The 18486-nt window shown below is 37.4% G+C and overlaps 2 protein-coding genes across 5 annotated transcripts; one reads left to right on the top strand and one right to left on the bottom strand.

Moving 5' to 3' along the window:
- Positions 1-101: 101 nt before the first annotated feature.
- On the top strand, positions 102-4630 carry Hsc70-3 (heat shock protein 70 cognate 3). Its single transcript, XM_077411771.1, has 6 exons — positions 102-257; positions 1339-1499; positions 1574-1994; positions 2219-2584; positions 2713-3116; positions 3231-4630. The coding sequence occupies exons 2-6, from the start codon at positions 1366-1368 to the stop codon at positions 3883-3885; spliced, it is 1980 nt and encodes a 659-aa protein (XP_077267897.1). The 5' UTR covers positions 102-257; positions 1339-1365; the 3' UTR covers positions 3886-4630.
- Positions 4631-4931: 301 nt separating this feature from the next.
- Positions 4932-16734, bottom strand: LOC143900432 (RNA-binding protein RO60). 4 transcript variants are annotated; one of them, XM_077411772.1, is made up of 9 exons: positions 16582-16734; positions 15109-15324; positions 14668-15025; positions 14073-14296; positions 13429-13658; positions 13234-13354; positions 12428-12837; positions 11554-11713; positions 4932-11471 (listed from the first exon to the last, which is right to left on the bottom strand). In XM_077411772.1, the coding sequence occupies exons 2-8, from the start codon at positions 15304-15306 to the stop codon at positions 11581-11583; spliced, it is 1674 nt and encodes a 557-aa protein (XP_077267898.1). In that variant the 5' UTR covers positions 15307-15324; positions 16582-16734; the 3' UTR covers positions 4932-11471; positions 11554-11580. The 4 variants fall into 4 exon arrangements, with proteins under 4 accessions (XP_077267898.1, XP_077267899.1, XP_077267900.1 ...); XM_077411773.1 differs by lacking the exon at positions 16582-16734 and adding an exon at positions 16390-16519; XM_077411774.1 differs by lacking the exon at positions 16582-16734 and adding an exon at positions 16076-16267.
- Positions 16735-18486: the final 1752 nt, after the last annotated feature.

Below are 18486 nucleotides of genomic sequence, written 5' to 3'. Positions count from 1 at the left end.
CAGCCGTAACGTGGACCAATGAGGCGCGGCCAACTGTATACGCGGCTACGAATCGTGGCCAACGATCTTCCGCCGTGGCCAGGCGTCGTCCGCCAATCGGCGTTGGCCACGAAGTAACACTCCCGTTAATATCCCGGCCCCCGAGCCCGGTGCCGATGTCAGTCGTCGTTTTACCGTTCGCCGAGAATAACGCGAGAGACTCCGATTGCCGAGGAACGCGGAGAAAACGTTCAGCGAGCCGACTACGTATCCAGCTGGTGAGTGAGCCTCTGTTCCGGGTGCCCGGTGAGCCGGGCGACGTTTTCTTTAAAATTGTACTCGTTATTCGTCGAGACGCTCCGCTCCGTCGGAGTCAGCCGCCGCGCACCGGAATTCGATCGTCTCCTCGAACAGAAAGAATTTCCCGTTCTCCCCCGGGGGAATCTCGGGCGTTCCACGTCGTCCCGCTGTCAATCGGGAGCCGTCACTTTTGCGATCGACGATCAACGATCGCCTCTCTGTTCGTTATTTTCGCGTCTTGTCCGCGTCCCGTTTGCCAACGGGCGACACGGTATTTTTTTTTTTTTTTTTTTTTTTTTTCCTATTACCTACGTTTGGAGACCGCGGCGAGAGAGAGGCTTCTGCCACGTTTGACTCGCTCGCTGCGAATCTCCGATCGTAGAAACTCTTCACGACCTTCACGTCCTTGAGTGATGTGAAAAACGTGTGTTCGTTAAATTGTCAATAGTCGCGGTAATTTAACGGACGGCAATTGATCGATATCGCGTCTCCCGTGACGCGTCGAATTTCTAGAATAATCTCTCTTCGAAAGGATGACGCGTGACTTTGCTCATCGAGCCGAAAACTCATCCGGCTCCCGGCTCGTGAACCTCCACTGATAGCTTTTTTTTTTTTTCAATTTGTTGAATGGAATGCTCCAGAATAGATTTTACTAAAACCAGGGAGTTGTTCTTTTAGCAGAGATAGGGATATAGATCTGATACCCGAAGACATTTTTATATGTGATACATTATTATCTGATTGTAATGATATGTAACGTAAAAAAAATCTAAGACATATAGAGATACTTTGTTTACTCCAAAATTTATTTTTAACATTTATTCTAATATACATATCAGGTGGATCAAGGATTGTTATATAAGAAATTACAGATGTATATTAAAATTTATGGATGACTAATTTGGTATACTGCTTATAATAATTAATAATTGATATTTAACGATAGATATGATATTTAAATGACATTACGTTCATGAATAAAATTTATAAACTTTGTTTTTCACGAGGAAAAATTCAGATCTTATCGATGTGTTAACCCTATGATTATTGATACTTCAGGTATAGTTTATACAAGGCGTACGCAACATGAAGGGAGTAGTCAAAGCTCTACTGATAGTGGGACTGCTGTCAGTCGCCACGATCGCCAACGCCAAAGAGGACAAAGAAAAGGAAGATATTGGTACAGTGATAGGAATCGATTTGGGTACAACATACTCTTGGTGAGTATACATTGTCACAATGATATTTTTTTTTTTTTGTGGGCAAATTAGTAAAATGTTACGTGTTTTTTCAGTGTTGGAGTTTATAAGAACGGTCGCGTAGAGATTATCGCCAATGATCAGGGTAACCGAATCACACCTTCCTACGTGGCGTTCACCAGCGACGGCGAGCGTTTGATCGGCGACGCCGCCAAGAATCAACTGACGACAAATCCCGAGAACACCGTGTTCGACGCCAAGCGACTGATCGGTCGCGAGTGGTCGGACCCCACTGTGCAGCACGATGTGAAATTCTTCCCATTCCCGGTCATTGAGAAGAACAATAAGCCGCATATCAAGGTCGATACGAGCCAGGGTGAAAAGGTCTTCGCGCCCGAGGAGATCTCGGCTATGGTATTGGGCAAGATGAAGGAGACTGCTGAGGCTTATCTTGGCAAGAAAGTCACTCATGCGGTAGTTACTGTGCCGGCTTACTTCAATGACGCGCAAAGACAGGTGAGGTCTATGATTACTTCGACGCTTTAGTTTTGTCTTTGAACTCCAAAAAAGATCGTATGCTCCAAGTTGAAAAGTATCATGAGTATTAATCGATAAGTCTCAAATTAATATTCCGTTCGAATCTTTCGGCATATTCTGTTTAAGAAAAATCGCGTTGTAAATTAACTCTATATATAAATTAACTTTGTATCCTCAAAATAATTTATTAATTTTTTACACAGGCCACCAAGGACGCTGGAACAATTTCTGGCCTGGTCGTAATGAGGATTATTAATGAGCCGACTGCCGCTGCGATCGCGTATGGTTTGGATAAGAAAGACGGCGAGAAAAATGTATTGGTGTTTGACCTGGGCGGCGGCACTTTTGACGTCAGTTTGCTCACTATCGACAACGGTGTGTTCGAAGTCGTTGCTACTAATGGCGACACCCATTTGGGAGGTGAAGATTTCGATCAGCGTGTGATGGATCATTTCATCAAACTGTATAAGAAGAAGAAGGGCAAGGATATCCGCAAGGACAACCGAGCTGTGCAGAAGCTGCGTCGTGAAGTCGAAAAGGCTAAACGAGCGCTCAGTGCCAGCCACCAGGTGTGTGCACACATTTTTTTTTATATTTAAATATTTTATCTACAATTTTTTTCTATTCTCGTCTTTAAAATATTTTCTTATTATTTTTATTTTTTATCAGTCTAATCTATTTCTTTTGTGTATTACAGGTCAGGATCGAAATTGAATCGTTCTTTGAGGGTGAGGACTTCTCTGAGACCTTGACTCGTGCCAAATTCGAGGAGCTGAACATGGATCTTTTCCGTAGTACTTTGAAGCCTGTGCAAAAGGTGTTGGAAGATTCCGACATGAGCAAGAAAGATGTGGACGAAATTGTTTTAGTTGGTGGCTCGACTAGGATCCCGAAAGTTCAACAATTGGTTAAGGAATTCTTCGGTGGCAAGGAACCATCGCGAGGCATCAATCCTGACGAAGCCGTCGCTTATGGTGCCGCTGTACAAGCTGGTGTACTTTCTGGAGAACAAGATACAGATGCTATCGTACTTCTCGATGTTAATCCTCTTACCATGGGTATTGAAACTGTTGGAGGTGTGATGACCAAACTCATTCCAAGGTAAATACGTAAAACACATCTTTAAGATTATCATTAAATCTGTAAATATTTAGATTATCGACCAGAGTTGAATCAAGAGTTCTTGCAGTAAAACGATATTCTTTATTTCCGTAGGAACACAGTCATTCCCACGAAGAAATCTCAGATCTTCTCTACGGCATCTGACAGCCAACACACTGTCACGATTCAGGTATACGAGGGTGAGCGTCCCATGACCAAGGACAACCATCTGCTTGGCAAGTTTGATCTGACTGGCATCCCACCGGCGCCACGTGGCATACCACAAATTGAGGTCACCTTTGAAATCGACGCCAACGGTATTCTACAAGTATCGGCCGAGGACAAGGGCACTGGCAATCGCGAGAAGATCGTCATCACAAACGACCAGAATCGTTTGACGCCCGATGACATCGAGCGGATGATCAAGGACGCAGAGAAGTTCGCCGACGACGATAAGAAACTGAAGGAGCGCGTAGAGGCGCGCAATGATCTCGAATCGTACGCGTACTCGCTCAAGAACCAATTGGCTGACAAGGAGAAACTCGGCTCAAAGGTGAGCGACGCGGACAAGGCTACGATGGAGGAGGCTATCGAGGAGAAGATCAAGTGGTTGGAGGACAATCAGGATACCGAGCCAGAAGAATACAAGAAGCAGAAGAAAGAGCTCACCGATATCGTACAGCCGATCATCGCCAAGCTCTATCAAGGCGCGGGCGGCGGTGTCCCACCCACTGGTGGCGAGGAAGAGGATATGAGGGACGAACTTTAACTGCAAATTCGCGACCCGCTCACCTCGGTTCGCGGTTTAGACTGATTACTCGCCTTCCGAGCAAACACTTTACAGAAGTGTTTGATATACACGAGAGGCTGAGCGCGGTACACACGCGAGATCCTGTTCTCGCCGTACGTTTAGCTGAAAGTGGCTGTCTGGTTCTAAGTTTTACTTAGATAATATGTAGTATACACTATATCTATAACTTTAAGACTTAGGTTTAAGGAGGGCGTTTGAAGCTAAATGTGCAGTGGGAATAGAAGTCTTTGTCATAAGTCTCACGTACATTTTAAGAAAAATGTGAGAGTATGCTAACAATATCGAAAAGTCGTCAAATTTCGAAAGGATTGAAATCGATGAAAATTTTGATTCTTTCCACAATTTTAACGACTTTCCAATATTGTTAGCATTTTCGACACTGCGCTCGTTTCTTTCCCCCGCGACATAAGCATACTGAACTCCACTACGTCGTTAATTTATTTCGAATTGTTTTATATGTTTCTCCACTAAGTGTAATAATCGAACGATCGGTTAATCGTGGAGCAAAGCGCGTTAAAGATGTAATTCGTGAGTATGCGTATATACGACTGAACGAGAGAGTGAATGAAATTCGTGAAGACGCGCGGGCTTGTAACTCGTATACTGCCAGCGAGTTGCATCGTACTATGTACAATGTAGCCGTGTGAGTGTGCAACATGTGTATCAGTAATGCAAGAATAAAGATTTTTTCAGTAAACTGTAACTTTTGTCGGCATATATATTGTGGGATATTTCGCATCCCAAGATCTACCTACAGATCCTGAGACTCAATACACAAGTAGATAACAAGATAACACAAATGTTAGAAGAAGTAACGTCTTAAACACTTTCAAAATACGTTTCTTTATCTGATATCGCTTGGCCACGTAGACGTTTACAGTTTTTTCTAAAATAAACAAAGTGTTCAGATCAAATCAAACTTCTGTTAAATAAGAAGATTCCACTTGAAAATTTATATATTCTATGATTATCTTCTAATCCGTCGACATGAATACAGCGGGAGATCGTTTTGAGAAAATTTATTTAAGGATCCAGTTCATATCGTAACAAAAACAGCACGGAATTTGTAGACATAATCAATTCCCTGTAATATCTTAATTCGCCTATTGTGTACCGAAATACAACCGTTAACAGACACGATGACAATAACATAATTCGCTCCTTTGTGAAACTCCGACGTTAATTTGTTCAGAGCAATTTAATCGCTGGACTTACGCAATGTTTCACAAATTTACTTAAGTATAAAAATAATATCGAAATCGCGCGACAGATGTTTACCGCGCGTGTACGTGATTAGGATGGGAAATTCGTAGGCTACGTTGGAAAAGTTTCGCGATCTCGAAATAAAACTTCAAAAGGACTGTTGCTTAGGCTACTTTTATCTCTTTGCCGAATAGTGTGTCTTTCAAAAGAACCCGATATATATTGAAGAATAATTAGATAATAAATCTAATTATTTCACCCTGCGAGAACAAAAAAGCAAATATTCTTAGTTTTCAATAAATACGATTTACTGATATATATTTAATTAATTATCGAAGATAATCATTGTGACACGTTTAGTCACATCTTCGTTATGTATTTTAATTTCTGTTCTGAAAACACAAGATGCTACGAAAGATTTCAAGGAGATTGATTCTTATAAAATTTAAAGCAAAAATCTCTTAATTTTTCGACGTTAGGAATTAAGAATGGCAAACAACAGATAATTTTTTAAAAAGTTTCGATTCATGATCTGGTTTCGAAACTTCTCCCACGCAGGTTGTACAGTTCTTTTTACTTCGGTTTCCGCAGATTCCGATGTACCATAAATTACCGAGTAATATATCGCTTTACGAATGTAGTCTATGTAGTAATAATACTATATCTTTAACCGAAAAAAACGCTGAGAAATTAATTCGCATTATTCAATTTCGGGCGCTACGATTAGCGCGTAAGGGCATCTAAGGAGGAATAAGCTTCGAGACTTTCGAAAGATTTATCTCTTGTCACACCGATCTCTTTCACAGCGCGAGAAGAAACGCGTGTTTAATCTCGATCAACCTCAATCGCAATACTATACTGCTTTGATTCCGTTTGAACTTTACCACCGCTTTGTATTCGTGTCACACTACTTCTATGCATATTACAGTAAAAATCGAGTGAAAAAGCAGTTTCCTTGTTCCATTTAAATATTCACTATATAGTTGTATTCAATACCATATTGTGTCCAATAGTAATAGTAATAGTTGTCGGCTTTCGTCTGATCTCAGTTTTAATAGTGAGTGGGTGTTTCCACTTGGTGGTTCCACAATATACTCACGTAATTTAAAATATCAATCAATTCACATATAATTTACACACATAAATTATATGTGAATTGATTGATATTTGAAATTACGTGAGTATATTGTGGAACCACCAAGTGGAACCACCCACTATTAAAACTGAGATCTTATGAAAGCCGACAACTATTACTATTAACTATTGAACATAATGGTATTGAATACAACTATATAGTGAATATTTAAATGGAACAAGGAAACTGCTTTTTCACTCGATCCTTACTGTAATATGCATAGAAGTGGCGTGACCATCAATTTTTTTTACTAACACTTGCGATAAAGGCACGAGATTTTGAGGAGAGATCACAGTGTGCACAGTCGAGAGCTGAACACGGGGAATCTTTTAAAAATCTCAAGACCTTCCTCAGACGCCTACGTATGAAACGTAAAATACCATCGAACAGGTAGCAGTGAGTGAACGGTTTTGCCTGTGAATCACTTTTACAGGATTATTTTCCGTATGTAAAAAGATAAGGCCAAAAGATAGGCATTCAGTGTGTGAATCACGAACCAGAATGACAATTTCTCTGTTTTCTTTTCTTTCATTTTTTTTCGTCGTAACTCGCAGAGTTAGTACAATTCGCTTTTGCTATTTTACACTGAGAATAAGTAACGAGGTATTTCATTGCGGTTTGTACATGTAGAATTGAATATTGTTCCGTTCTTCGATTTTCTTTTCTCTTCATTTTTTTTTTGTATTTTTAGCATTTGCACCGAAAACTTCGAACGGGGATTGAGCATTTCTTTTTTGTCTAGTTTCCCATTAGATCGTTGAAGCGACAATGTACTAATTATGGAATTATAAGTTTTGTTCTCGTGTATATAAGCCTAAGGAACCATGGCGCTATCTCGTACTTATGTATACGTAGTCAAGCGTAAGTCTGCATACGACTGAAGAAGCAATGCGTGAAAGAACGTTTAAAAAATAATGGAAGTCCTTTGGTTGACTAATCGTCGGCGTGCCCGATTGTTTCTCCTCGGAAAAAGAAAAGATCGGCCGGCATATAGGGGCGATTGAGACGAAACGTGACTTCCGATTGTCGGAAGCACGTGCGGAATCAAATCGAGCAATTATCGCGAGCAACACTTTCTTTTTTTTTTTTTTTTTTTTTTAACTTAACACTGAAATGCCGCTAATAAAAACGGAGTGGTACCTCTACAGTTCTTAGTCCTATACAGATTTGCGGTCAACCGACACTTGCTCCGAGACAGTCAATAATGCGTGTCCAGCGGCGCGTAAAATACTATGAGTATCGGATAAATATCGTTCGTGCTTCCTGGTCGAAATCAATGGTCAGTCCGGAACCTCGGAGAATCGTCTTCGGCAAGGAAGCTAAATTTGTCCCTCCTCTTCGATATCGCGAAGTGCAAGGATGTAGCGGCGACCGAGACCGTGGCACTTGGTGCCGCGACGTACCCGACGGTGTACCTCGAGTCTCCCGTTACATCCCTTTGTTTCCCATTTTTTAATAACTACATAATGCGGAATTTCCTATTTTCCTTTCTCTTTTTCCTTACGCGGTAAATATTTTCTTTTTTTTCTTCGTCTAGCATGAACACATTCAACATATTGTTTCTTTTTTTCTTGTTTAACTATACAGCACATCCTGAAATCAATGGACTGTGAAATAACAGCATGGAGAAGTGATTCTCTTCAGATTCTGGCTGTACTGCTTTCTCTCTCTCTCTCTCTTTTTTTTTTTTTTGCTTTTCTTTTCCGTTTTCTCTCTCCAGTGTGCCAGTCTATATCATATCTCGGACGTATATATTCTTATAATAGTAGTATAATGAATACACATATATCTGCGTGCACCACGAGCGGAAAGGATCCCGATTTTAGATTTATTTCTCGAATCTCGTGACCCTTGACTATACTCGACATTACAGCTAAATTTAATATATTATAAGTAATATAATTTTCGCGCAACGCTATGAGATTAAAGTGGAGGTCGGAGCTTGTACTATGATAAGATTGCTATCAGAGATTGAGATTTTTAGAATTAAATTGGTCGACTCTTGTAAACGTCTGTAAAAAAGAGCTTAGACGAAGTGCGGAGAATCCTCTCCGCTCGCAATATCGCTCCCGTACATATAATTACAAATACTTGTAATGCCTAATTGCTAATGCCAATGAATACATTGAGCTACTATATATATGATCGTAGCATATATACTCTTAAAACTCTTGTTTTAGTAACTAGACATTTCGTTTCTGAAAGAAGTTTTTGCCTTCACGCTAGAAATTTTTTCCCGTAAAAAAATGCGCTAGAGTTTTCTTTTCTTCCTAACACTGAACGATTTAGACACGAGTGTGTGTGTGTGTGCAGTAAGTGTGTATAAATAATTTCTCTAAGCGCGCGAATGCTCGCCAAAACACGAAGTTCAAGTAGGAATATAGTCCAGCGTAGAAGATATATATACTGACTTCACTCCCGATAAATAATTTATACAGAACTCTCTGCGGGACGCTGCGCAACCAAGATTAACAGACATTCGTGTGGGTTTTTTTTTTTAATACCACTCTTAAAAATAAATCTATGCATAATACGTATTACATATTTTTTTGCCGAGTTGCAAACGCAATTCTGCTTGAAATTTCTATATGGAAAATTAATATATGCTTTAACCGCTATATACAAATGTGTCTTGAAATACATATACGCCTTTTGATAAATAATATGGAACCGATTTCCCCCTTACTTTTTATTTTTTTAAGAAATTCAACTCGTCGCTAATTAATTCTCTTAATAATTTATTAAATAAATCTCTCTTGACAAAAGAGACTTAAGATATATATATATATAAAGCTGAATTCTTTTCTAATTCTCCAATAATTCTTGCCTAATTCGTTGAAAGTCTGACTTTATTTTCATCAGGAGCAAAATGCAGATTGCTTAAAGAATAGTCTACTTATATACCCTTTTCGGAACATTGTTCTATTGAAATAGAATTTACGCCGACAGCTTTCGATCCGCAGATTATCGGGGACAGCTGCAAAGAACAGGTGAATAGTTAAGCACTTAGTTCAAATTTGTTTCGAAGACCTGAGAGTTCATCCACGCTGTACTTTTTAGCAATATGTGTGTGAAAGAGGTACGTGCTTCCGTGGTCTCATGCGAGAAACGAGGGAAAAACCCGACAATAATCGGCAGATCGAGAGCCCTCTTTTTTCCTCGAGATACAAAATTTTCAACAAAAAATTCATGCGCTAATTCGCGCAGAGACTCAACAAATATCAAACACGGTGCGCTTCTGGCCGCGTCACTTAAATATCATTTCCCTAGTTTGAACAACAACAATGTATCTCGTATCACAGTATTATTCAGTAGTGTATTTAGTATTTGTCTCACGTTCACTTTGGATATGGCAAATATGAGATAGTAACAGTAAAATTATACTAATGTAAGTCTATAACTCTTTGGGGCTAAATGCATATCACAGTGGGAAAATTTTCAACGTTCCTATGTTCACCATCTTCTACGTCTTTCGCTTTCTTCTTTCTTTTTTGTCTTTTTTTTTACTTATTTTTAGATTATTATTTAACCGTCCAGAAGCGCACCGGTCCCAGAAGCGTGTCACTTTTTTTTTCTTTAATAAGGTCACGTTATCTATACGCATTATTACGAAGCATCACCGCCAACCAGAAACAAGCAAGCAATTAATAATATTAGAGTAAGATTTTTTTTACCATTAGTCAAAAAATGCACCGTATGTTACTTGAGATACGTGTTTCCGTATCCACTATGCAGTCTTATCCTAATTTTTCGCTGCGTAATGCACTACTGAAACATAGGACTATTGAATTGTACTTCTTTTTCCTATAGTTTTCAAAACAAGATTGTTTACAGTTGCATATGAAACTTCGGGTTTTCAAAAAAAGTTTCAAAGTTTTACAGTTTCGCAAAAACTATTTTGAAAACTAACAATAAGTAACGATCTATCGCGGGTCGTTCCCATAAACGTTAAAAAATTAAGTAGAGTTTAAGTTAGAGTAACCCCTAAGATTTAAGCAATTCTCTGTATCTCTATAAAACTAGGAAGAGACAGAGAAGTTAATTTTAATTAATGTTTATGGCAGAGACTTAACTAGCTCTCCGCAGACCGCACTGAGCTTTTAGGCAGAGGCAACTACAGAAGTTTTATAGCTTTTCAAAAGATGGGGAAACGAGGACTCGTATGCGGACCGCGTGAGCACATAAGTTTGAGAATACTGGCTTATAAGAACGACCTTATGATGCGTACTATGATAAATATATATCAAATAAAAAAAAATCTCTTTTGAAACTGCTTTAAAGCTCTAGTAAAACATCTGACAGCTTTTAAAATTTTAAGCAAATCATGCTTTAAATATCGTACACAATGCAAAATATTTTTTAAGACTTACAAATTAATGTATATTATTATAATGTTAACGTAGAAAGAAAAGAGAAAAATTGTTATTAAATATAGAATATATAAAAAATTAACGTAAAACTGAGATTTCATGTGCAACAGTTTAATAAAAAATAGTCCGTAATTAATCTATATATTGCTTATATAATCGGATCGATACGATACTGTATTAACGTTTGTTAAAAATAAAATACCGAGTTATTTAAATCGTATCGTCAGAAATCCGAATAGGAGTAAAAAAATACCTGATCATTTTGTTAACAAAAAAGGGAAATGCTACACAGCTCTTTCCTAACACTACGAACATGTAGTAGATATCAATATTACCGTCATGCCAATTATAGTGCACGACCACTTTTCTTGATCACCTTCATCGTTTACCTATTTGCAGTATGTTTCAAAATATATATTGTCTCTACTGGATCTTAAAAAAAAATTAACGGATAGCAAAATTGAATAATTTGATTCAGTCATGGATGTGCAAGCAAGCCGACATTCGGAACTGATGAAGAAGGTGAGATTTAAATTTCAAAATTCTCTCTCGGCACTGTTTTAAATAATTTCTAAAAACTCTCCGTAACTTTCCTCCGTCTTCACTCACGTTCTTTTGTTAGTGTGCTTATTAGTCAAACTTGATTTTGAAGAAAAACCTATATCCTCACCACCAGCTTCTAAAACTGCCAAGTGTTTATATAGTGAACAAATGGATTCTTTCGATAATATTTTGATGACCTTAAAGACATAGTCTTATTGAATTATGCTTTAAGAGGATAAATTTTTTCTCGATTGACCGCTTGTGACTTGAAGAAACATGTTTTGAAGAATCTCCTGCAAAAATACAATAACAAAGATGTTGAGGTGACTGTATCAACAACCAATGTGTGATGATCTTCAAATTGACGCTATTTACCAATAGAAATTTAACTCGTGCTTGTATCTAAAATAAACCCTTGGCGAACGCCTGAATGACGTTAGGTACGGTAGCATCAAAACCGTTGATCGTCAGGACGTGTCGGTCATAGGGCTCTTTACAATATGGTGTGGAAGAGCATAAAGCGCAAGTAATCAGTCTGCAAAGAAACCATAGTTTTATATATTTGCAAGATATATTGTAAAATTAGAATAACTATTATTCTGTGTTTTTATTATGAAATAATGGAAATCTGTATATATCTGTATTTCAATATAGAATAACTGTTCAAGTTTGAGATATCAATATATTTTGATTTCATTAAAAGAATGTTAAGATTATGTTAGTATCCATAATTTGTTCCTATAGAAGATGCACATTCTACAGTATGTACATTGTAATAATAGGGCCGGTATCACAGTCTCCGATTAACGTGATTCTCCCTAGATTCTCCGATTAAACTCACTCTTCGTCTCTTTCTAGGGCGATAGTTAGAAAGAGATGCAGAGTGAGTTTAATCGGAGAATCACGTTAATCGGAGACTGTGATACCGGCCCATAATCATATAAATCATTTCACAAAAATTTGCTAAAACTGCTTACAGCAAACTACATTTATAATTTTTTTTATTATTAAAAACACATTAAATACACACAATAAATTAATTAATACTTTATTGTGACTTGTAATTGATGATATATTCTAAATAAATACCGTCTCTTTATACGGATGAGAATATTAAAGGAAATTAAAAGTGTAGAAATGTCTTAGTAAATTCAATTGTAAAATATTGAGAAACAAATTCCAATGAATTCGTATGGCTTCGCTTTCTCAATTTAAGAAATTCAGGTGATAAATAAAATTGCGCACTTACTTTGTATCCGGAAGTTTCATATGCTCTTTGTACGCTATCAGTTTTTCCTGGGATTCATCGTGCCTTTGGAATATTTGATCCATAATGTTAATAAAAACATCGTACGGCTTAGATTTCTTTGTGGCCCACAAGATTGGTTTACTCGTGTTGGTACTTCCTACGAGGCTCGCCTTTAAAGTCGCCAAAATATGTTCGAAAGAATCCGCATTGCGCACATTTACTGGAGAAATTCCGTCGCCGTCGTTCGTAAACGTCGCTATGGTAACGTTCTCCTCGGAACGTAAAAGTATCAGCGCAATCAAAGCAGCCGTCTCGATGCCAGTCATATTACCGTTCTGCCAAGTGGGTATTTCCATCGATTTGTTTGTACTGATTGTCACTAAGTAGCGAAATTTCGTAGGTTGTATATTCTGTAAATAATTATAATGGCAATAAGACAAATAAGCTAGACAATAATATCTATTTAAAGCAACGCATGCTCGTTGGTTTCATTAATTTTCATAATATTATAAAATGTTTCAATAAGTTGCCAAATTGCATATATGTAATTAAATTCGCTTTAATCATAAAAAAACTTTAATAATAAAAGAACTAATAAAAGCTAATAATCATATTTTTAAAAAGACAGATAATTAATATGTAGTTATCAAGCTATTTATCATTTCACCTACATACAAATATACTTATTTCTATCCATATTATTATATTAATAATTATGAAAAACAATTTATATTAATATCACTGAAATTCATAACTACTGAATCACTATATAACTCACGAGACAATATTAAAAAAAATCGACTTACTTTAAATGACAGACGGAATGCCTTGTTTAAAGCGTTTATTACTTCGACATTTGGATGATACTCCGGCGATTTATTTCTTTCTGCTAACATTCGAACTTTTCGTTTCTCGTAGGTCAAAGCTCTAGAAAATGCATATTTATCAATGACAATCTTAACTCATCATTTAAATCACACAGAACACTGTTGCGCACTTACTTTCCGGATCTTTCATAATTTTTTAGGGTAATAAAAACTAATGCTGGATGAACTTTACTGGCCTCAACGCAATCTGAATCAGTAAGTCGTTTCGTTACTCCCTCGATTGCTATCTTAGTACGATCAGAAGGATCAGCACTATCAGCAGTAAGACACCCAAGATTGTGAATCCTTTGCAGGTTGTTCAGAAGAACACCAACATCCATTGACATTAACAATGCAGTCCAAACCTACATATGAAATAATGGAACGTTATGTCAATTGGTTAGAATCAATTTGTCACAAATATATTTTTTTACGCCAATCATAAACAAAATTTTCTTTGTTTACGTTGTGTCTAAAAATATCGAATCTCTTTTTAATCTTATGTGATATTATTTGAAAATGTAAAAATCTGATAATTTAACAATTTTATTCTTTGCAACTACTAAAAGTTTAGCACTATGTATTTTAATAATTAAATTTAATATTTCTGCAGAAATAATCTTATATACTATAATATATAGTATACAACTTTATTTGTTATTTCTAAAAACTAGTTGAAAATTATTTTTGGTAATATAAAATTATACCAATATTAACTTATAGTTTCTAATAAATTAATGGAAAAATAAAAAATATGCTTTCGTATGTCGGCATTATACCTCTTTAGATTTTAGCAAATGTCCAGGTACATGATCTAAAGAGAAATTATTTGTTTCCAGCATACTGGCAGCTTCTGACTCATCTTCGCAATGTTTGAAGTTTTCAACATTTTCCATGTATCGTAGTAGCTCTTGAATCTCCTGCATCTCACTGCTGTCAAGCGTCATTTCTTTTTTGGTCTTTTCCAAGCCATATATTATATACTTCAATATAACTTCATTTCCTATTAAATAATTAATTGCCTAAGTGATATCTTTACCCTTGATTAATAGTTTTAACCATTCATTATGACAACGCAAATCCATTGTGATTTACTTTAGCTGTTTAAATTTACAAGTTATATAAACCTAAGCTTTATCATCATATAATTTAATAATTTTATTACATTACTAATTTTAGGCAACTTTCAGCCATTACTATTATTCTTTAATCTAATTATAATTATACCAATACCAATTGTATGTAAGAATATAAGTACAAAAAAAAACAAAATTAGATTTATATAAAAAAGAAAACAAGAGATCGATAAAGTTTAAATAGTATTTTACATGGATTTGTGCTTTCTTCATAAACTTAACGGTTTTGTACGTTTACCTGAAGAATTGCCTACAGGATGAGCCATTTTGACAATATCTTTGTGTTTCCAGCCATACCTGCTTCTATATTTCGTGACACACTTTATAAAATCCATTGGTTTCTTAGAGAGGTACCAATTGTTAATAGCTTTCCTCAGACCGTGGCCCCATCCTTGCGTAATATAATTCAACTCTTTCTCTCTGCACAGTTTAGAAACGAATTTAACGAACAGAATAAAATCCGGGGTAGATCCACAGATCTTTTTCACATTTTCATACGCTGCTTGACGTAATCTCACGCTTTTATTTTGCCTGCAGCAAACAGCGAGGGCAAACACCAAAGCCTCTGGATGTGTAACCAAATTGCTATCAAATGCCTGTAACAGTCATTTTAGGAATAGGTGATAATGGTAAATAATAACTTTTGTACATATATTAAGCAATTTATACCAATATTTACCTGTTTAATCAGTTGAATGGGTATCAATTCCTTCTCTTGATCTTCGGCAAGTTCTTCTATGGCTATAACATTCCTGACTATAAAATAATGATGGGCAAACCAATATCCAGGCTGGTAATTGGGGTAATCTTTTCCGACGTACAGATATCGTAATAAACGTGATTCGGGGTCATTGCTTTCTGCCCTTTCTGCTGCCATTTCCTACTAACAATTTGCCTAAAACAACAAATAAATTACAAAGATTTTTCATATACTTATAACTTGAAAAATGAATTATCATTGACAAATATCATTGACAAAGAACAATCATCACACAGCAGTCGCTTAGCTTTCAATCTTCAAACAACTAGTATTCTTATTTTATATTTTCTTAATGGGCAAAAACCTATATCTATATACATAAAACAAAGTCGGGTTAGTTACAGCACTTATAACTCAAGAACGGCTGGACAGATTTTAATGATCTATGATTTGTTGGATTCGTCTCCGCCCCGAATAGCAGAATAACTAAAAAAAAAAAAAAGAAAAAAAAAAGAAATACCGGGGCCGGGGCGAAGCCCGGCGAGGCATGCTAGTAATTTATATAATAAGTTTTCAATTTAATTGTTTCTAAAAACAACAGTTCTATTTCGGCTTATTTACAACATTTAATGAGATTGTTATGAGTGTAATTGTCATAAAAAAAAGTGAAATATTAGGCAGAACCTATATATATGATAAAATATAGAATAAGTGTGGAATATATATATGAACATACGTGAATTTTAAATTGTGCGTTGCACAAGTTAGGATTATACAAAATGTTTACACAGATCCATCTTCCGATAGACAAAATATGACATTCAGAAAGAGACATAAGAGAGACGCTGTTTATGCTGGGCAAGAGCTTTAAAAATTATACCGAAAAACACGTCGAGTGTTATTCAACGGTATCGTCAGGGGCATGCGGGGGCAGCGAGGTACCTACTCCGCGCTTTAGAAAACTCGAGCGTTTCGACTTGGATCACAACAAGCGATCGTTTTCACACGTTTCTACGTTCGACAGTAAGCGTTTTACTCCATTTTAAATCTCTCCTCCAAAAAAAAAATTGCGAAGGACACTCGATCCGCATTATTTACATGACCCATTAACTGGATCGCGAATTACAGGTCGCGTCTGACACACGTACGAACATTCACACGTATACATCCACGCGCAATCAGGCATCAGGCACCCGTGCAGCATGCACGCGCATGAGCGCGGATTCCTTCGCGAGGATCGCGCGTATCACCTGGTTTTACCAGATAAGGTAACGCGGAGATGCAAGAAGGTGATGCGGTCTTACGCATTCACGTACGCACGCACGCACGCACGCACACACGGCTGCGAGTCCGTCGCGGAAGCGACGCGAAGTTAGCGCGGAGTCGAACGCGAGGGACGCGAGGGACGCAATCGTCTCCTCGCTCCTTGCTCCTTCCCGTTCAGCGATTTACCTTGGGTCAATGTGGACCGACGTGCGGAACAACCATCCACAAGAGGAACGGAAACTCTGACCACTGACGGCACTGACGACGATCGCGCAACACACAACACAACACACCACGGTCACGACGTGCGGGGTGCGGGGAAGCGCATTGTGACGTACGGAGCGACGCGGAGCGGCGGCGCGGCGACGTTTGTCGCGTGGGTTAAACGCGACGACGCTAGGTGGCGCCACGCTGATATTTCGGGCTCTCCAGCCGATATCGATAACTCGAGAAGAAATTTATTTCTCCCTCCCCTCTCTCTCCTTTCCACTCGCCTTCTTTTTCCCCTTGCCGCTTACCGATCCACTCTTCCCCTTCCCTCCCCCTCTCTCTATCGCTCATCGCGGTTTGAAGAAAACATTCTTTTTTGCAATGATAAAATAAACATGTCATTATAATTTATATGCCACACCGCGATGCGTATTGCGATTCTCATGTTAATTATTATTGACCGACGCGAATGACGATGCCGTAAATTAACAATTAATAAGAATTCTTGATCGGCTTAGTCACTTGAGAATATAAAATTGTGTTCCCACTTCGCGAATATATCAATATCCCTGTCGAACGTATAATGACGTGTCGCATTCGCAGTTAGGTCGACGAAGCTGCTGCGAAAGTGCCTCATCGGGAGTCGGGACTCCGTTCGTTGTACGCCGGCCTTTAAACGCGAGATGCACAAAAACGCCGAGCAAAACAATTTTTCCCCCCGCGGCCACGCCGCAGGCTTCCCCCCCTTATCGTTATAACTTGTAAGATCAATTGCGAGGATCGAGATAAGTTTAATGAAAATAAATAGACGATTCTCCACGTGACGCGGTCGATCGCGATCAGAATTATCTCGCCTCTATATTTAAATCGGTATCATTATATATTTGTTCTCTAATCTTGTAACCCGCGACCAAAAAAAAGCCGACGTGTTATCTCTATAATCAAACGCTAATCGGATCTAATATTCCGGAATTTAATCGAGTATTTTATCGTCTGTACCAAGGCAACAGTCGTATACGCGTGCGAGATTCAGATTTTTTTTTCTCTTTCATCCTAAATCTCACTATACCCGCCGCGATTACACAATCGAATCTTGGGATGACGCAAATTTTTGCTGAATTGCTTTCCGACAGGAGTTAATTGTTATATATGTTACGCAAGAAATCAATTTTTATCGGAGCAACCTCACGAAAATTTACGTCATCCTGTGTGATTCCTACCGCATATACAGATCAATAATGTTTTCGAACATTCACATGTATATTTATAATTAATAATCGTGTATAAAATATATATGTAATGGTATTTTACATACATAAACATAACTCTATACAATTTATCTGATTTTGTACATACAAATATATTAAATTGAATATCTTTGTAGGTGCAAGATGAGCCAACAAAAATTTCCTGCTTTTTTCTTACTAATTTGTGTAAAATATACATAGTGCAAAAAATTCATCGACTTTACTTTTAAGGGAAATGTATAATTGTAATAAATTCAATCGTGCTGCTTTATTAATTTGATTAGTAGCCACCCTTTCAAAATCATCTTAAATAATAACAGAAGGCAAGTGACATATCGTTTTAAAGGTCTTTTAATTCTCTTTACAAAATCATGTCGTTTTTTTTTTTATAATTTGGACGAATGTTTTTCGAGATATCGCAATCAAAAATCTTAAAAACTGATAATTCGCAATCTATGAAAAAAAATTTACTTTAATAAACGTTTGAAAATGTCTTTCAATCAGCCTCCGCATACAATAATGAAGTCTCTGTTCAAAGTTGTTACGGACATTTCGAAACATTTCCGACGTTATTCCACGACACTCGTCCATTACCTAACTGTTGAAGAAGATCCTAAAAATTAAAACGCAAATT

This window comes from Temnothorax americanus, unplaced genomic scaffold, assembly GCF_048541705.1.
Source record: "Temnothorax americanus isolate GAGA-0224 unplaced genomic scaffold, ASM4854170v1 Scaffold3, whole genome shotgun sequence".
In the NCBI taxonomy this organism is placed as follows: domain Eukaryota; kingdom Metazoa; phylum Arthropoda; class Insecta; order Hymenoptera; family Formicidae; genus Temnothorax; species Temnothorax americanus.
Note: the sequence above shows the minus strand (reverse complement) of the source record. Positions and strands in the feature narration are given on the sequence as shown.

Coding starts and splice junctions, on each gene's coding strand:
- Hsc70-3 (XM_077411771.1), top strand. CDS start 1,366: ATGAAGGGAGTAGTCAAAGCTCTACTGATAGTGGGACTGCTGTCAGTC. Junction 2,585..2,712: donor CGCTCAGTGCCAGCCACCAG/GTGTGTGCACAC, acceptor TGTGTATTACAG/GTCAGGATCGAAATTGAATC. Junction 3,117..3,230: donor ATGACCAAACTCATTCCAAG/GTAAATACGTAA, acceptor TTATTTCCGTAG/GAACACAGTCATTCCCACGA.
- LOC143900432 (XM_077411772.1), bottom strand. CDS start 15,306: ATGGCAGCAGAAAGGGCAGAAAGCAATGACCCCGAATCACGTTTATTA. Junction 14,297..14,667: donor TCCTGTAGGCAATTCTTCAG/GTAAACGTACAA, acceptor ATTATTTAATAG/GAAATGAAGTTATATTGAAG. Junction 12,838..13,233: donor CATTCCGTCTGTCATTTAAA/GTAAGTCGATTT, acceptor AATTATTTACAG/AATATACAACCTACGAAATT.